This window comes from Galleria mellonella, unplaced genomic scaffold, assembly GCF_026898425.1.
Source record: "Galleria mellonella isolate WM207_F2 unplaced genomic scaffold, CSIRO_AGI_GalMel_v1 utg1432, whole genome shotgun sequence".
Lineage (NCBI taxonomy): Eukaryota > Metazoa > Arthropoda > Insecta > Lepidoptera > Pyralidae > Galleria > Galleria mellonella.
The window spans coordinates 532,829-552,803 of record NW_026441998.1 but is presented as its reverse complement, the minus strand read 5'-3'; the positions used below and the strand labels follow the sequence as shown (position 1 = coordinate 552,803).

The following is a 19,975-nucleotide window of genomic DNA, read 5'->3' as shown; positions in this document are numbered from 1 at the left end:
GTAGGAGTAACCATTATAAATTTTTTGCTTTATCATTCCTCATTTCAATTTTTGTTTTTGATTAGATAGTCTATCTGAATAGTGATTATCTTTACTTGTGGATTGTCTGTTTGAGTTGTACCTAAGGCAAATTGTGATTGTTAACTAATTACCTTTATATCCAAGTCCTTATATTTCTCTACCCTAGTCTTCATTCTTACGTCTCTACGTAACTGACTGTGACTAATTTTTTATTACACCATACTTTTAAATTTTAAATATAGTGATTTTATAAAGATATAATTTTTTATTGTCTTTGTATATTATTATTAAAAATTATCAAGGGATCGTATATTATTTGTTATTCAATACTTTTGTATTTTTTTTTGTACATTAAAGAGATCATAATTTTAAATAAATTTATGAAATACTTACTATGCTTTTGCCGCTACATTATACGCGTGTATTTCAGAAGTAGATAGGAAAATTAATGAAATAGGCCACTACTATACATGGCATATGATGATTAAATACACCTATCGCTCGATTTACACGGTAGATACGTTCCTGAGAAAAACGTGTAAATCGAAAATTAAAAATTTTCAAGTCAAAACCGTGTAAATCGAAAAGCTTGCAGAAAATGCATAATTTTGCTATTTAACAGTTGTGATTTTTTTCAATATTTTTATTGTAGGTGATTTTTTTCAATATTTTTATTGTAATAGTTCTTATTGTAGCTTCGTTCATGTTATATGATTTTGCAACATCTACTACTCTATCTCCCTTTCGTAAGCGATCCAAAATTTCGATTTTAGTTTCTAAAGAAATAACTTTTCTTTTAACTTCTTTCGACATTATAAGCCTATATTTTTTTTTTTAATTTATGTTAATTTATAAAAATCTTAATTATGCATCCACTTGTAATTTACGAATATGAAAAATTAAATCTTTCTGACACTGTGAAACTTTCACTCAAATACAATTTCCGTAGATAAAACTTTAATTTTATGCGAAGAAATACAGACACAGTGTGCATGTGCAGCGAGTCAGCACATAAGCTCGGGATTCCCCGTGAGATGTGTACACAGCGCACGTGTTCAAACACAGTAGCATTTAGTAGAGTGCGATAAAAACAAAAAAAAACTTATTTGGAAAACCGTGTAAAAGCGAAAACGTGTAAAACAAGTACCGTGTAAATCGGGGGACAGGTGTATACATCAGGTTTTAAGAACTTCAGAAACAACTATAAAAACAGCATGCCTGGTCTTTAACCACGTAAGGACGTGGTTAAAGACCAGGCATTTAAGTATTATTTCAAAATTTCCTAAACTTAAGTAAATCACAATTTAGATAAATTTTCCCAATACAATAGACAATACGACAGGCAGACAAGATTCTAAATTAGAAGTAGTAACTAACGCCTATCGGACTACTCACACTTATTCAGCTCAGCTTCAGACATTCAACTTATTCAATTATGAAATAGTTATCGGTATATATAGGCGGGGCACCTGTGAGGGAAGATAGGTGAAGATGAAGCAGGTTAGTATGGGTTTTTTTTTTTAATGAGTGATTATGATATGGTAACCCCGTCTGCGCTATCGGTATACACTGGCGGGACACCGGTGATAGATGACAGATGAAGATGAAAGTAGGTCAGTTAGCCCATCCTGAAAAATTAAACTAGAATTAGTTACGATGGTTTCCAGGGGGAACCACGTGGAGGTCGACCTGACAGGGTATATTGCTACTAATAGGGCTATTTGACCCCATTATTAACAATCCCTTTCCCCCCGGTTAATATAGGGTTTAGTCCGTGGTATTGCACTAAAACATACGGTAACAACAGTAAGTTAATAACAATATTAGCAAAGGCGAACTTATCTCTAAAAGAGATTTCTTCCAGTCAAACTAACGCAGTGGCATAGGAAGTAGTGAGTGGGCAGTAATAGTGCAAGACAGAAATTAAAATAAATATTTACATAAATTATAAATCATTTTATATATCTTTTGATTATAAGGGCTTCTTATGACAGCGCACTTATGGAATGGAGCCGCTTGCAGACCTAATTTGGGATGTTACCATACGTATACTTTACTATACATATTTGTACATATTGTTATTTGTCTTTAAGATAGGATCGAAACTAACTAGCTCCTCGAATACCTGATTCATACAATTTAACAAGAGATTTTTTGATTCACCTTGTTGTAAGCTTTAGTAATCAGAGTATTCCGAGTGTATATTGATCATCATTTATTACATGTAAAGCTTGTTGTATATATTTAATGACAAACTAGTGTGGTTGACCGTTTTTTTTTCTAAAATCGTATTGATCTTGATTTAATACACGAAATTTTTATAGAAATTGTATATTCAGTTGAACATTACTTTCTTAAACACTTTAGAAATATAAAAAAAAGCAATTGACTTGTATTGATTTGGACCATTAGATTTTCTTACTTTAGAATCGGCCTATTTTTTTAATTTTTAATTTATAAGGGAAACGTACTTCCTTAAATGAATAAAATATTAATTTTATGTTAATGAGTACTAATTCTGATATGCATTTTTTTTTATTAAGATTGGTAGTATATCATCAAAAGCAACACTTGTTTTATTTTTCATAAGTTTTATCATTTTTGCGACGTTATCCTTCGTAACAGGGAATAGGTGAAAGTGTATTATAGTCGTTCGTCAATAAACAAAATTGTACAAGAAATACTAGATGGCGCTGGAATCAATATTTTTGGTGTTTGTTATTTTTTAATCCTTAAAAATATTATATTTTAAAAGTGACTTTGTATGTTTGTTTGTTACATAATAGTGTTTTAAGGGCTTAATCAATCACTACGATATTTGATATACACACTATATGTGATGAAGAAGGTTATAGACTACTTTTTAACCCAGTCAGTAGAAATCCCGGTCACACAAACAACGTCGCGGGTAAAATCTCTACTGTCTACTGTCCTCCGTTGAATAATATTATATACAAAAGTTAAGAAATCAATCCCTAATTTATTTTCACAAATCCCTCAATCAATAGCAGTAATATCTAATGTAAGAAGAATGCAAGCGCTCGTGTCAGCTCGCTTGCGGCCACCTCTGCCGCGGGTTGTGCGGAGAGCGTTGCCCGGACATCTGCGCCCACTGCCGCCCGGACACCTTCCCCAGGGACTTCCTCGGCGACGAGTTCGACGAAGATGCCAAGTACACAATATGTATTTTGCCTTCAATCGTGGCAAAACCAGTTATTTTGATTCTAAAACTAGTAAATCGATATTAATGCAAGAACAACTAGATTAACTTACGTGAACCGATTTTAATAAAATTCCTATAGGACCAATCTGAAAGTACATACTAAATAATTTCAAATAAAAAAAAAAGAATTTTCCTAATCAGTTTATAAATGGCGGTTTTCTTAGATAACAGATATAAAAATTCCACTTAATTAAGAACTTTTTCGAAGCGATTGATAAAGTACTGGTTATATATTCAATAATAAAATATGATTAAATAGGTATAAAATGGGATTAATTTAGAACTTACCTTTAAAATTACAATTTTAATTTTTCAAAACTATAGTAATATAAAAGGTCTAACTCAAATCTACTAAAGATTTAGTTTATTCTTTAGAATAATAACTTCCCTATTCTGTAAAGGCACTACACGTATTTTTTTTTTCTATATTGCAGATTCGTACAGCTTGAGGACTGCCCTCATGTCCTTGAAGTAGACGACATGGATAACCTTATGATGGGAAACAGTAAGAGCATCGCCATACGTACTTGCCCCTTCTGTCGCAAACCTATAATTAATACACAGAGATATAAAGATATTGTCAGTCATTTGTTTGTTACTGATATAAATCCAATCAAGGAACGAGCGTTTGGAAATATGGTTATTAATGACAAACGGAAGGAACTCACAGATGCAGTAACCATTATGAGTGTCAAATATGATCCAGCACTTAGAGGTATTTATCATTCGATACTACGTTTTAGTATACATACATCCAAATAATAGTAGTTAAATACGTGTTGGACTGTACTATAGGTTTCGGATTTCCGGACATGATCCTTTTAATTGAAGATCAATCTTTTAGACTAGAGATATCTACACATGAAAAGATTAAAAGAGTGGAATCGATAAATTTTTTTAACGTTTATTCTCATAGATTGACATAAAATTTTTCAATTTGAATCAATTCCAAAATAAATTTCTGAAACCCTATTACAGTTAGAAGAAAATTTTTGAATTATCGTGTATAAATATATTTATATAATGATCTCACGTGATCGTCGTGTGTGCCCGGCATATAAAATGGGTCACCCCTTCCTTTCCCGTGGGTATTGTAAGAGTCGACTAAAGGGACGCGAGGGATGGGCAACAGCGTCTCTCTTAAAACATCTCTAAAAACCTGATTGCGTTTGCTAAACCACCTGCCATGCGTGGCAACTACCGGCTAAACTCCTCTTATGGGAAGGCCTTTGTCCAGCAGTGGACAGTAAAAAGCTGAAATAATAAAATGATCTAACGTAACAAATAATAAAACGTAACAATTAATAAAATGGTCTGACGTAACGTAATGACAATAGGCCACAATATGTCTCTTACCAATCCGTACCAGATTATATTCGTGAGTATATTTTAGTTTATTCTTTTATTTTACAGAAAACAGGCATTACAAAAGAGCTTTTAAAGCAGTAGTACGGCTTAAAAAAACAATGTCTCTATATTCCAGATATATCTGATAATGAAAAGTAAAATAATATCATACGTCACCCAAAACATACGATTTCTCGTTTGCTTTCAGCATGTACAGCCATTAACAGCCAAGCTTTTGAAAATTCGTACAATAAATCGATCGCCTTTGTAAGTCCTGAAGTAATAAGACCACATTCAAAGGCAGGGCCAAGAAAAAGCTCGAGAAAGGGAAGAAAAAAAGGTAATACTAGAATTTTAACCGACACACCTGAGAAACTGGCAATCGAAAACGAATGGGAAGCTAGAAAACGCAAAAAAGAAAAGAAGATTTGCAAAGTTAAGGCCAAAGTAGTGAAACGTAACTTAAATTTACAGGAGCAAGAAGTAACAACATCAGAAGACGAAGAATTGCCGCTATCTCCAGACTCAGACTTAAGTATGTTAGAACAAACAGATGACTTTCCTAGTGAATCCGATCATGAAGATAACACTAATGCCTCAATCATCAGTGGAGATTGGATAATAGTTAATATAGTCTCGCAAAAGAATCTAGTACATAGATATGTTGGACAAGTTCTGAGTGAAAGCCAAAAAGGATATGACATTAAATTTGCTAAAAAGATTAATGATCGATTTTTCAAGTGGCCTTCTGTAGATGACATTTGTGGTCATGGCTGGAAAGAAGCCATATAGTATATTTAAAAAAAGAAAAAGAATGATTTGAATTTTTGAATACCATTCTTGTATATCTTTGTGTAATGTTTTATAACTATAATTTTGATATGTAAATAAATATAAAAAACACTAGTGGAACTATAGTGATATCATTTTGGAGTACATCGTCTAATTAGTGCTATAGCTAAATATCAAGTGGTAAAGAAACTACCAACTCTAAAAGTGAAATCATCGTCAAGACGAGTGATTAGCTTTAAATTCCCGAAATCATTAAGGAAGTTCAAAATTGAATAAATGAAAAAGAGATCTGAAGACATTATTTTGTTTTGATGTTATACATAATTTGTTCCATATTTTTAATTTTGTCCTTTAAAGAAAGTTACATTATTGATTAAAGTTTAGTAAAATTGAGGGCAGAACGGCTTATGTTATTTATTATGTTAAACTGTTACAAGTCACAAATAAATCAATGTTATAATAACATTTCTATGCCTTTTCTTTTAGTTCCTCTGTAATAGTACCATATGACCCCAAATATGGGAGGCTTGGTCCCCTAGGATCAAGTCATCCAGATGGGGGGATCAAGTCTGACATATATGTGGGACACTTGATACAATTCCGTATCCTTACTTTCATCAGAATGATTACTAGATTTATACATTGACATCATTGGCGATCGCACTTACTAATAGACAAATAAATTCCACGTATTTCGGTACCAAGATATTTAAAATACTATAATAATTATAATAAAATACTATATTAAAGAAATTAGGTATGAAAAACAAAAGGAGGGATCAAGTATCCCCAGTCTCCCTAAGTATAGATAAGCAATGTATAATACTTAAATCGTGTTCAATATAAAATGTCTTTAATTGTGATAACACAAGTTACATATTTTAATTTAAAAAATAAACCACTGAATCGATTATGAAAAAAAAAAAAAACAATTATATAGGATTAATTTATAAATATATCCTTTTATATATAAAAAAAGAATCTTACAAATCAATTTATAACTGACGGAGTTATGAGTTAACAAACATATAGATGGGGTTGATTATAGAGGACTTATTTTGTTTTACCATCCATTGTTACCTATGTATTACAAAATAAATAAATAAATAATACAACCGAATTGAAAATCTCCTTTTTGAAATCGGTAGAAAAGAAAAGAAAATTCGAATGGCCTTTGTTAAATTTTATTGCTATAGTAATTTAACTAGTAGTATTTATAAATAACATATTTAATTCGTCCACACTACACTCTCTATCCAGTCTAAATAATGAGATATGCGCGTGTACACTCCAGGAACGGGCGTGCCGCAACCGGATCCAAAGGACGTCACGCCAACTAAACTATAGACGGGTTCGGTAGTTTGTAGCGGGCCGCCTGAATCACCCTGCAACACAATAAGTGCACGTAAAAAATATTAATTTCTTGCGTCACCTACCCGCTTCTATCTGTTCTCCTTTAACTCAAGGTAAGAGATTGCCCTAACAATAAGACCACCTTTTGTACCTTTATGTATATATAATATTTTCATCTGTAATTTATGTTTCTGTATTTTACTTTAATTGTTCAATTGTCATTGTATTGTTTTATGTTTCTGGTACAATAAAGAGTTAAATAAATAAATAAATAGGTCCATTTAAAATAAGCTTTTATTTAATTTTATTTAATTTAATTAGCCATCTTTTTTCCATACCATCTGCCATCTTGTGAAGATGACCATTTTGTAAATATTACAATATATTCTCTCAAGGTTGTCTAAAAGAAATCTTTCAAGGAATAAATCCGCCTGTATACCTTGTCATTTTCATTATAACCTAATATTTATATTAAAAGTGAATGTATAAAGGCATTTAAATAAATATATATTGAATATTATATCGTCACTAGAAGGTGTATGCAAAATTTTAGATAAATTGGATATCTAAAAGTGGTTCTAAATCAGCTTGTAAGGTTTGAACAAACAAAACTAACTTACATCGTTAGTTAAATAACTGCTTGCAACAAAATGTTTTTACACGTACATAATTATTAGACATTATGTCCCCTAAGAACAAGGAATTACATAGAAGGAATTATGAAAACTGTAAATCATTTGGTTGCCTTCTTTCTTCTTATGCAAATATAATTAGTAAAAAGAGGACGAAAGATATTATATGGTGTCTGGCGTCCTACTTGCCTATCTCGCTTTAACATTGTATATATAATACGATAAAGCAATTGTATATCATATAATTAAGTGTTAAAGAGCGTGTGCAACACAAGCTCCATTACCTGGCAGGTGTCGTGCAGCCCGTCGGCGTCGCCGGCGCACAGCTGTCCGCTGGTGATTCCGTTTGGCAACTTGCGCCATTTGTCCGATGTGTAATTCCTACTGCATTTATCCCGCGGCACAATTGATACTTTCGTCTTTAGTAGAACATCACTCCTAATGTCACCTGGAAAAGATAACAGACTCTACAGTTCTAATAGTGATTTGCGTCAGTTACTTTCAAATGTTTGATCTGACCAAAATATAATAAAAGATGAATATTATATATTATTATTATTTATTCATTAGGATGCTATCTCTACTATAATTATCTTAGTATATATTGATTATATGGCCGTGTGGTCCCGTCATACTTTTCCGTGGTGTCGTAAAAGCTAAGGGAAGGAGATGGATGAGTAGCAGCGACCTTCTTAAAACATCTCTAAAGCCTGACTACGGTTGCCAATCCACCTGACAAGCGTGGCAACTACTGGCAACACCCGTCCCCCTCTCCTCCCAAGGGGGTTCAGTAATGGGCGGTTAAAGGCTGATATGATGATAATTATATTGAATGAGTATGACAAGGTTCTTATTTTTTAATTTTTGACATAAAATACGTTTTTTTTACTTTTATTGTTGAAAATTATTTTTATTGCACCAATAGCATTAGTAGTTTTTGTTACCTTTGTTAATCATTTAGATAAAACAGTTTTTCATTTTTAGTAGGTACTGACGTAAAATGTGATTACGAATGGAGTTAGATTCATCACGGATAATTAGCAGTTAATGTTTGGTACATTTAATGTGCTACTTAGATGAAATATTTTTGGATGCCTTTTTTGCTGTTGTCTGTACAACGCAAACTGCTAATATGTACATATAAATTTACAAACAACTTTATATATTTATCAGTTTCCTAGTATTCACAATTGAAGCTCTACTTATTCTGGGAATAGTTGTTACTGTGCGATATATCTAGATCTATCTATTTATTTACTTATACAGTGGTCCCGTACAATTTTTTGTTGAAGTATACAAAAAAATAAAATAAAAATAAATAAAACTCACGTGAAGTACTGGTCTTCCCCCAGCCTGTTATTGTTAAAGCTTTATCAGGATCTTCGCTACTTGTGTAAAGACAGATAGCATTTAAAGTGCTTGAAAACCTTGCAGGTTTCTCCAATCTAACGTAAAAAGCAGCAATTAAATGACAACTAAATCTTTAACAACAAAGGACATGTTTCAAAAATATATGGAGCCAGTCACTCGACTTACAATAAAATCATTCAAATATCGTTGAAGTTGATAAGCTAAAAGATTACACACTTTACACTCGTGCGAAATTTTAAAATCTTTTTTACATATAAATGACGTGTAACTGACGTAATTTTTATAATATTTCATAAATTGTAAAAAAATAATATAAACCATTTTGTAATAAAGTACTGAGAAAATGAATTTTATTCCATTTCTCTGTTAATCCTCGTAATTTACTAATTCATTTTTATAGATACTGTATAATGAATAGACAAAATGAAACATGTTTATATATTCGTTTATTAAAAAATCAATGTAAATATACTATAATCACATATTTGATTATTTTTGTTTATTTTTTAGTTAAATACACTTTATTGGTTCACCAAAAGAAATTGAATATTAAAAATAAAAATTACCTACTCCTCCGTTTAAAATACCTGTAATCGATTAGACGTATGTACCTTAATAACGCTAAGTCGTGATACTTTTGCCGACGTGTGTATTCAGGGTGTGAGATTATATTCCGTATTCTTATATCAGTCTCTTCATTAAAATCTCTACCTCCGATCTCCACAACGCCGGCACGAACTATACTGGGTTGGATCCTGTGAAAAAAAAATAAGATTTTTTAATGGCGTTACAATCAACGCCATTAATAGTAAAGCTCAAAAAACTACTCAAAGCTTCTTCAAGTACATAATAAGTACTTGATAAAGCTTTGAGTTTATAATAATTTAAAAGAAAAATTCTACTATAACACAATTTTATTCTTAACTATCTTTTCGCCCGCTACTTCGTGCGCTTGGATTACAGATGAAGGAAATCCTATGATATATAGAGAAATCACTTCTAGATAAAGTATCACGATAAAACATATGTCTAACAGATTTTAAGTTAGACCTTCAGGAACACAACTGTAAAAACCGTATCTAATTTTATTTATTTATTTAGGATTAGGACATCAATTACAATGATATTTTGGTAAAGCAACATTGCAATACAGGTATACTTCAAACATTGCACTTATATTTACTGGTAAACTCCACATGCAAAAAAGAAAAAAAAAATAGGGTTATCAAAAAAAAACATAATATTTAACAACAAATTTATAACATGATTGGTAATTTGGTTTACTTAATCTTGCCACTGGAGAATTCGACCTCAAGACAGTAAAACGGAATGGAGGAACCAGTAGATTCATTAGAGTTCTTGGTATAGTTCGGAGAACCCTAAAACTAAAGGCACTTGAAAGCTGAGAACCATTTTTGTTGCTTAAAAGTATTAATAAATGGACGAGATCTAAGAAATTTCTACTCGTACGTTTCTCCAAGGAAGCCATCTTGCATGCAACCTATTGTTATACGATATACGCCTGGCAGATTCGACTGATAAACGTCTTAGGTACCAAAGGATTTTTTTGTATTCTTTCCAGCCTAAGTGTGTGTTGCATACTGTGGTTTCCATACTATGCTATCGTACACAAGAATGCTACTAACAAATGGTGTTGCATAGACTATATTTTGTTTATGGGTTGCACAACAATTGAATTGATGCAGTAATTTTTACGTGATACCGGAACAAATACACAGACAGAGAACATTTTTAAGAATTAATCTTTTGGCTTCTATTGCTGTTATTAAGATCCCTCATATAAATTGCTCTAACATATCTCCCGTGTACAGATATTGTCTAGTCACGAGTTTATTATATTAGTAAGATGTAATACTACAGTTATATTTATATAATGAGATATAATTACATGTCTTTGGTATTGACGCAATGCGCTGCTGTGATTACATATGTACTGGAAACCAACGCTCCGCCGCAGTCAAATATATAACCTTCGCCTCGATCAAACCCAAGAGCTACCTGCAATTCAAAATTAAAGAGACAATTATCGTTAACTTACAAACGCAATTAGAATGGTTTAATTCTATAACAAAAACAGTAATGGTATCAGTAAAATAAATTTTGTTTCGCATCTTTACAAGAAAAATGGCAGTTTCAATTTTATAATATAAACTACCTAGTGGCCTGCTTCGACTTCTCACGAATGCAATGTAGAAACAATGTAGTGTCAGTGTGGATCGATTAATAATATTACTAATGTATCCGTCCAAACTAAACTTTACATAATGTGTATAAATGTTTTAAACATTAAAAAGGTTTTTTTTTTTTTAATTTCATGTTTTACTCTTTTACTTTACAAACGTCACGACTCTAGAACTCATTGCCCAAAAGCATACGTGGTTTATCTAATAAATTTGCCTTTATTGAATTATCTCTCAAAACAAGTATTTAAGTAAAAATTCATTATATATATATATATATATATATATATATATATATATATATATATATATATATATATATATATATATATATATATATATATATATATATATATATATATATGTATATAGGTATTAATCTATAAATACTATATTAATATGTATGTTTATTTTATGAATGTTTGTATGTATGTAGTTACCATCTCATACTTTAACATAAATACTTTAATATTGTAAACCGCCATCGAGTATTTCTGCATATCTTAAAGATTGAATGGTAGAGAATGCCTGTAGCATAAATTAAGTTTTGCCAATAGCTGCCACGCTTGGCAGGCGGTATGGCAACTACAATTAGGCTTTGGAGATGTTCTAAGAGGGACGCTGCTGCCCATTCCTCGCCCTTAGTTGACTCTTACGACACCCACGGGAAAGGAAGGGGTGACCTATTCTACGTCGGGACTATATGGTCACAATATATTAATTAATTAATAACATTGGTATTGAATATTGCATACTCAATTAAGTAACCCAACTTATACATTAAATTATATTTCCAATCGAATTTGTAATAATATGTCAAATGCATGTTGCATTTTACGTATTAAGATGGAAAATGCCATTATTAAGGAACTATTTTATCCAGTTTGCTTTTTTCAGTTTATATAATTACACTAAAAAAAAAGAATTATAATTTGCCTATATAAAACCTTATAGGAAACGATTCGGACTTACCATATGTGGAAACTCTCCTGCTGCTGCAGTCTCTCCGCCTATTATATATTGTTCTAGTGGAACAATATTCGATTTCAATATTTTAGCGCATTCTAAAAAATAATAACAAGTATTTTATAGAGAAATTGACAGAAAGAGCAGAATTTAAAATGTTAATTAATAATTATAATATCCCGAGACTTCGTCCACGTCACCGAGATATGTTCACTGACCGAGACAAAAAATAACTATTGTCTCCCTCAGCCTCACGTACCATCATAGCAGCCATTAACTGTCCAGTGCTGAACATAGGCTTCCCCTATAAAGAAGGGGTTTGTCAGTAGTTGCCATGTTTGATAGGGGGGTTGGCGATTGGTTACGTTTTAGGATGAATGCTGCTGTCAATCCCTCGACGTTCCCTTAGTGGCCTCTTATGACACCCACGGGAAAGGAAGGATACCGTCCCATAAAGTATGTGTATAGTGTATCATATATATGCACTGTGTATAATAAATTTCGTAGTAATTAATTAAGCCGTTATGACGCTAATTGGGGAAAATAACAAACATACTTTCACATTTATAATATTAGTATGTATACTAAACGAAAATTATTTATATGTATAAAAGACTATATCAACAACCTGTTCAATCTAGATTCTTAAAATGATATAACAAGGAATTTTCAAAATTCGATTCCTAAGGGGTAAAACGTGGGTTGAAAGTTTGTATGGAATATCATCAGTTATTAAGTTAGATACTTGAAATTTCAATTAAGACTCTTGGTTCAAAAGAAAGATTAATATGTTTCGAAGATTCAACGGGGATTTTGTACAGGAATTCTGTTATTTTTGAAATTAGAAGTATTAATGCCTTTAATCTTTTGTTTAACTAAAGGAGTGAGATAGAGGATGATTTAATTCAGATGAAAATATGCATACATACATTTGTAAATTTTAAGTTACGAAAGCGAAATTTAAATTTAATCTTTTGCTAAGAATAAAGTGTGTTAACATTTTTGAAAGTACCGTTTCCCTAAGAAAGTAAGTATGAATGATATTAAAAGAGGGGTTTCAGTATAACCGAACTCTATGCGGACGAAAACTAGTTCCCAATGAAAGTAAAAATCTTTGTTAGCGATTTTGGATATAATTTTTTCTGTATTTTATATTGTAGTTAGATAATCACATTCCCAGTTCGAAACCGATTTTGACAAAATACATTTTGTGATGAATAGAGTTTACTTCCAGATGTGAAAGTAAATTTGTTTTTTTTTTTTTTTACAACACAGGGGGCAAACGAGCATGCGGCTCACCTGATGGTAAGTGACTACCGCCGCCCATGGTCACCCACAACACCTACGGCATTGCAGGTGTGCTGCCGGCCTTTTAAAAAGGAATATGCTCTTTTCTTGAAGGTTATGTTGTCGTATCGGTTCGGAAATACTGCTGCTGGAAGTTGATTCCAAAGAGTGGTTGTGCGTGGAAGAAAGTGCCTTGAAAAACGCACGGTGGAGGACCGCCACTCGTCCAGATGGTTGGGATGAAATTTTAGTTTATGGCGGGTTGTACGATGGTGAAAATCTGCAGCAGGTATCAATCCGAACAATTCTTCAGAGCACTCCCCATGATAAATTCGGTAGAAGATGCACAGAGATGCAACATCTCTACGCAGTTTCAGTGGGTCGAGCCGGACAGTAAGACGCCGATCGTCAACAATTCGAGCTGCCCGACTTTGAATGCGGTCTAACGGAAGGAGTTGGTACTGTGGCGCTCCTGCCCACAGGTGAGAACAGTATTCCATGTGTGGCCTCACTTGAGCTTTATACAGTTTCAGGCGGTTTTCTGGCGTGAAATACCGTCTCACCCTATTGAGCACCCCCAACTTTTTGGAAGCTATCTTAGCTTTTTCCTCCAGATGACCGCAAAACTGGACGTCGCTAGATATATCGACGCCAAGAATCCCCAGACTCGACTTATTATCAAGGGAAGTGCCCTGAAAGTGAGGTGATACGACAAACGGTGTCTTTTTTGTGGTGAACGCGCAGACTTGTGTCTTCTTAGGGTTAAAGTGAACAAGATTGCGTTCACCCCAGATCGAAACTTTATCGATGAAGTTTCGATTTCAGACACAAGTGTTCCGGAATCGGTATGTGCCCGCGAGATCTTTGCATGACCGGTGTATAATGCATCTCCTGTACTGTCGTCCGCATAACAATGAATATCACTGATCTGTAACATATCATTGATATGCAGAAGAAACAGTGTCGGAGATAGTACACAGCCTTGCGGGACACCAGCATTCACAGGTTTTAAGTCAGAGCATGCTCCGTCGACTACGACCTTAATGCTACGTTCCTTAAGAAAGCTGGCGACCCAACTGCACAATCTCGCAGGCAACCCAAACGAAGGTAGTTTTGAGATTAGTGCCCTATGCCACACCCGAACATCATTGTTTGTACCTTCTTACCGATCTTAACCAATCGTCATGAAAATTGCAACACATTTACTATTTGAGACAGACAAGCATAAAAGTTACTTTTTATAGCAGATGAAGACGCGGATAAAAACTAGCATAGGTAATATAACAACTTCACTAAATTATTAGAACTATTAAGTAATTTGAAACAAAAGTGTAAAATTAATTCTGAAAAATAAAAGACAATTGTATTCAATTGTCTCCCCATAAAGATGATTCTAAGTCACCTACATCGATCGACGTCGATCTTACATTTGAAATCGTCATTTTACCTGAAAAAGCTCGCTTTCACAGTATTTATTTGTAGGTATAGTAAAAAGCATGTAAATTACCTCTATCAGCTATCCTTTGTGAATTTCTAGTATTATGTGGTGATTGTGGTCCTGAAATTTATAATATTATTCTCAGTAGTACTTTTAAAGGATTGGTTATAAATATAACATACTAAAGGAACATTTATCATAATAAATATCTAAAACATCTGAAATATAATGTAATATACGCCCTTGGCCCTTGTTGTAATCAGCCTAAACAGAGACGACAGAGACTTTAATTGACCTGTTTATGCAAATAAATTATTAACTGATTGAAATAGTATATAATAGAACAGTTATAGAATAGCTACAGCATGAAATTAGGTTAGTTGGAACACTAAACAAATCCACCCAGAATGTAATGTTAGTAACATAATGTTCAAGAAGTGACATGTGAAACGTGTGAAGGCGGCCTGACTGGATATATTGTTAATGATAAGGCCATTTCTCTTCAGTACGATTATTCCCTCCCTCCAGCGATAAGTAGTTGTAACAGTGAAAAAAGTGATGTTCATTATGAAAAATCTTACCAAATTTATCAGTAGTACGAGGACAACATACAATTTCAGTCAGACCACTAAAACCGCATCTTTCAAATGAATGATGATTTTTATTTTTAATCGATCTAAACAAAAAATTTTAAATTATTGCAACAGCAATTTTTTTTATAAAACATGCACCTGAAATATAATTAATTTATTGCATTTTGTAAAACATTGACTTTTAGCTACAAATTCAGATATTGAAAGCAGGTAAAATAAGGCACTTCTCAATAGTATATTTAGATAAATATTGATCATATTTTAAGTAAGACCTTCAGCAAGGAGTTTATGCATGATGCTAGAGCAAATATATGGACAGATAAAAGTTCCAAAATGATTATTTTGGCTTCTTGCTTATCAAAACCACAAATACAATTTGTCTTAAATATTTCCATTTACAGACATTGTGCTCAATTCTGGGGCATCATTTCTCTAAATTTATCTCTAAAATAAAAACTTCAATTTGATATCACAGTGAAATCTTTATTGTGAGGACTAATATGAACAAAACTTCTTACAGATTTTAATCAAAATTATTGTAAATTTCATTTATAATGGTTCATAAGACCAGGATAATATGAAATCCAAATAAAAGGTCAAGAGATAAGTTTAGAGAAATGGCATCTCAGGGTCGAGCAGTGTCTAGTTACAATTTTATTATATGAGTAAGATAACATTATTTTAATAATAACTTTATTTAAATAAAGTTTGCATTATATGTTTTGAAACCAAAATCATGAAAGATTACCACAAGGGTTTTTAGAGGAAGTTAAATGGAGGACGATCTGACAAGATATAAGGTAATGAAGTTGCTAATCCCCATTACCAACAATCTCTATTCCACTTGTCTTGGAGGTCTAAAAAAATACATACTCACAAATACCCTAAGAAAGTCATACATTCTATTTATAAAGACAGGTATTAAAAGATGAGAAATGGATAATTGATTAGATAATACATTTTATTATTATTTATTATAATTATAAAAATATTTTTTTATATTGCAAGCATTTGATAGTCCAATAGAAGTGTTAATCATCACCTTCTTATTTGCTTTTCATATTAATACACTGACAACAGAACAAGGAAAATGTATGAATTTAAAATCTATCACAAGGATGAAATCATAATTTATATTCAGTAAACAACAATTATGTTTAAGTAAGCGGGTAAATGGTAAACAAATTCTAAATTGTGTATCTTGTGAGAATAAATCATTATCAATTTACTACTGACCTTATTGCCACCTCACAGTTGCTGATTAGAGTACAAATACCGTCAGATATCTGCCTATTGGGTACACATTCATCGCCAACTAAAATTATAATATAATAGGTAATATGTTAAAAAAACTATTGGTAATTTGTTAAAAAGTTGCAATTTTTATTAACTATGTACTTACCATCGGCTATTATTAGATTGATAATTGTTAAAACAAATAAAAATGACTGTAACCACATTGTTCACTTCCAAAAGCTGAAAAAACGAGAGTAATAAATTTAAATTATTTTCCTCTTAATACGAGACATACCTATAAGGTATAACTTCACTAATTAGGATGATACAAATTTATTGATGTTCTCTTTCTGTCCGATGATTCAAACAAAACCGGTTTACTGCTGTTTTGATTCGTATTATTTGTTTGTAATGTTTCGCGGGCTATAATCTGGGACTAACAGATAGTCGCTGTCGTCGTTTTAAAATTCGTACAAAAATTGACAACACAAAGAGCATGGCCTATACAGCCTAATCATAAGATAACACTGCATATTTTTTTTTAAAAGTTTTTAACAGCTCTGGAAACTAATTCTTTGTACCAAACTGAAATTTCAATAACCATTTAAAACCAAAGTAAATTTAAAGATTTTGGAATAGAATACATAATTAATAATTCACGTAGTGTTTTTTTTTTACAACTTAAAATGGCAAACAAGCTGACGGCCCACCTAATGGAAAGTGGTAACCGTCGCCTATAATCATGTGCAGTACCATGGACATAACAGAGTATACTGTTTCGCCCATGATACCCTCCATGCGTTGCCATTCCTGAGGACTCAGGTGTTATTCCTCTGCACCCTGTAAATTTACTGCCATATCCCACCCTTCAAACCGAAACACACCTACTTCATGGTTGAAACACGAATAGGACAGAAGTACCCAAGCAATCGACTTTTGTACAAATTCTCCCTCTGGTTGTTGTATTTATAACATTGCCAATGCATTTGAGAGGGATAAACATATAAAAAGGCTTTTGACCAGTTCGTACAAGTCAAATTCATCAAGATATGACACTTGGTATTATTGACCATACAACCCTACCAAATTCAGATACCACCTGCTTGCATACTTTCTAAATAAACTGTATCGAATATATAATCTATTAATGTAAAATTTGCTATTGACATTTTTTTTTTCATTTATTGTGACTTTGGCGAAAGCCATCAGCCAAAAAGTAACAATTACAAGGTAACAATATAAAATTACAAGACAAATTACAAAAATTATTATAGTTATAAATTAATTATAATATACTAAGAAAGTAAGTTAAGTAGAAAAGTATAAGTTACAATTACATATTTAAATTTCACCAATTGTTGAAGTAATATAATTAAAAATTTCTTGGTACAAAATGGTATGTTTTAGTAGATCCTGCACTGAAGTAGGAATATTTTGACATTTTAATAAATCTTGACATTGACAAATAAAAAGTAACCGTTGAAATGAGAATTTAGGACAAACAAAAAAAAAATATGATCCAAATCAGAAAAAATGTTTTGGCATTATTTACAGATAGAATTATCCAATAAATTAATACGTTGCAAATGTGCAGGAAATTTACAATGACCTATCCGCAATCTACTTAATGTAGTATAACCAGACAATTTACAGATTTTGTTAGAATCAAGCCAAGTTTCATTTAGTAAAATGATATCAAAATGTGATGTAAAGTTGTAAATAAAGTTTTTAAATTGAAATATTTTAGACAGAAAGCTTCTTGAGTTCCAATGAACAATATTAATTTCCTTTAAAGATGTAATGGTCATGTTGAAAAATTAGATATGAGTATTTCCTTAATTAATTTAGATGAAATTGTATCCGAATTAGTTTGAGCTTTCTTAACTAGCTCAATAACAGTCTTAGTAATTGTGTTGAGTACAATGTCTGAGTTAATGATGTCAGTAACTAATGCCCTTTTTTGAGGAGATTTATTTTGCGTTGGGCTGTTAATAGACACAGGGGTATTTGAATTAATTACAGAGTTAACCGATTTTGAAGTCACTGATGCATAAGATGTTTTGCCTAGAATTTTATCTTTGATTTGAGACAATTTCATCGATTTAGTGGGACAGCTATTAGATACTGCTACATGTTGTCCATTACAATTAACACATTTAGGATTCCCTTTGTTGATACAGGATCTATAATCATGGGCACCGGCACATATGGAACAAACTTGCTTACTTCTGCAGGAACTGCTTCCATGACCAAATTTGTAACAAGTGAAGCATTGGAGTAGAGGTCTAATGAATTCACGCACATCCAGCCAAATATGATCATACGTTACGTGATCAGGTCGCTGCGTAGAGAGGAAAGTTACTAAAACTGTAGGAAGAGGATGAAAACTTCCATCTTCTTTCTTTTTTTTGGAACGTTTAACACCGATGATTTCTACAGTAGATTTTAAGTTATTTAAGAGATCTTCCTCAGATATTTCAGTAGGAGCTCTTATAACTCCCTGAGATTCCAGCTGATTATTGGGTATCCTAGCCTGAAGTTTATGTTTCTCTAATAAATCTTTATTTAATAAAAATTCGTTAGCCTGTTTCATTGATCGAAAACATATTTTGAATGCAGTTGGACCCATAGTACGAATATAGAATACACCAGGTACAGGCCTCAGAATAGAATTGACCTGCAATAAGTTTACATTGTTGCCCTCAATAGGAGACAACAGGATAAAATATTCATTTTTAGTAGTGTCAGAATATAGGTAATTTTGATCTTTAAACAGTCCTCTTTTTGAGAGAGTAAATTTAATACTCATCTTAGCATCTGGCTCTTCATCAGATATGGAAGTATTTTTTTTTTCTTCTTTTTAACTTGCCTCCGCTTGACTCGCACATATCCTCTAACAATACACGAGGGCTTAAATTGGAGAAATAAGTAAAAGAAACTAGGAGAAGCAACAAATAAATATTAAACAAATAAAATGAATTTAAAATTTCCGCCCTCCCGTTACAAGTTTTCCCGCCTTACTTTGCTATTGACAAATAACTAACATATTAAAATAAACAAAAATTTTATGTACACATTTTTTATACACTAGCCTGTTATGAATTGAGAAAAATAGTAACTGATGGTGTATCTTTCGTCCTCTTTTTACTAATTATATTTGCATAAGAAGAAAGGAGGCAACCCTATAATTTACAATTTTTATCATTCCTTCTATGTAATTCTTTGTTCTTAGAATAAATTGCCCCTCTCAGGTGAACACAGAATATAAGTACCTAAATATAATAATTTATTTATCTAACTAAAATATAGATTTGAAACAAGTTGTTCTATATCTTTGGCATTATAAAGCATGTGAGTGTGCTTATATTGAAGTCGATTCTGAGATATCATTCTCTAAGCTTATTGCGAGAATTAATTTTTGAATTTGATATCATAGTGAATTATGAACTAAATTTGTAATATATTCAAGTAACCGTTATTATAAATTTTGTTTATATGGTTAATTAAACAAAATT

General features: G+C 32.1%; 2 protein-coding genes and 1 long non-coding RNA gene across 7 annotated transcripts; 2 read left to right on the top strand and 1 right to left on the bottom strand.

Moving 5' to 3' along the window:
- Positions 1–5,848, top strand: LOC116413112 (uncharacterized). 5 transcript variants are annotated; one of them, XM_052891741.1, is made up of 5 exons: positions 1–1,521; positions 3,030–3,193; positions 3,679–3,959; positions 4,800–4,931; positions 5,066–5,200. In XM_052891741.1, exons 3-5 carry the CDS (start codon positions 3,725–3,727, stop codon positions 5,146–5,148), a joined length of 450 nt encoding a protein of 149 aa, XP_052747701.1. In that variant the 5' UTR covers positions 1–1,521; positions 3,030–3,193; positions 3,679–3,724; the 3' UTR covers positions 5,149–5,200. The 5 variants fall into 5 exon arrangements, with proteins under 5 accessions (XP_052747701.1, XP_052747698.1, XP_052747697.1 ...); XM_052891738.1 differs by having other exon boundaries at positions 3–218; positions 1,352–1,521; positions 4,800–5,848; XM_052891737.1 differs by having other exon boundaries at positions 3–218; positions 1,330–1,521; positions 4,800–5,848.
- A 703-nt stretch (positions 5,849–6,551) lies between these two features.
- Positions 6,552–16,949, bottom strand: LOC113520642 (serine protease Hayan-like). Its single transcript, XM_026906034.3, has 11 exons — positions 16,790–16,949; positions 16,627–16,700; positions 16,461–16,539; positions 15,213–15,307; positions 14,701–14,751; positions 11,913–12,004; positions 10,649–10,758; positions 9,351–9,494; positions 8,698–8,813; positions 7,653–7,816; positions 6,552–6,768 (listed from the first exon to the last, which is right to left on the bottom strand). The coding sequence occupies exons 2-11, from the start codon at positions 16,682–16,684 to the stop codon at positions 6,613–6,615; spliced, it is 1,065 nt and encodes a 354-aa protein (XP_026761835.2). The 5' UTR covers positions 16,685–16,700; positions 16,790–16,949; the 3' UTR covers positions 6,552–6,612.
- A 681-nt stretch (positions 16,950–17,630) lies between these two features.
- Positions 17,631–19,025, top strand: LOC128199995 (uncharacterized). The gene is made up of 2 exons (XR_008252479.1): positions 17,631–18,089; positions 18,641–19,025. It is a non-coding gene; the product is annotated as an uncharacterized LOC128199995 (long non-coding RNA).
- Positions 19,026–19,975: the final 950 nt, after the last annotated feature.

Bases quoted from the DNA above. Each gene is read 5' to 3' on its own strand.
- LOC116413112 (XM_052891738.1), top strand. From the start codon at position 3,725: ATGGATAACCTTATGATGGGAAACAGTAAGAGCATCGCCATACGTACT. The intron at 3,960-4,799 runs GTATTTATCATT...GTTTGCTTTCAG, and splicing joins ATATGATCCAGCACTTAGAG to CATGTACAGCCATTAACAGC.
- LOC113520642 (XM_026906034.3), bottom strand. From the start codon at position 16,684: ATGTGGTTACAGTCATTTTTATTTGTTTTAACAATTATCAATCTAATA. The intron at 14,752-15,212 runs GTAAGATTTTTC...TATAAATTTCAG, and splicing joins TCGTACTACTGATAAATTTG to GACCACAATCACCACATAAT. The intron at 10,759-11,912 runs GTAAGTCCGAAT...TTTGAATTGCAG, and splicing joins CAGGAGAGTTTCCACATATG to GTAGCTCTTGGGTTTGATCG.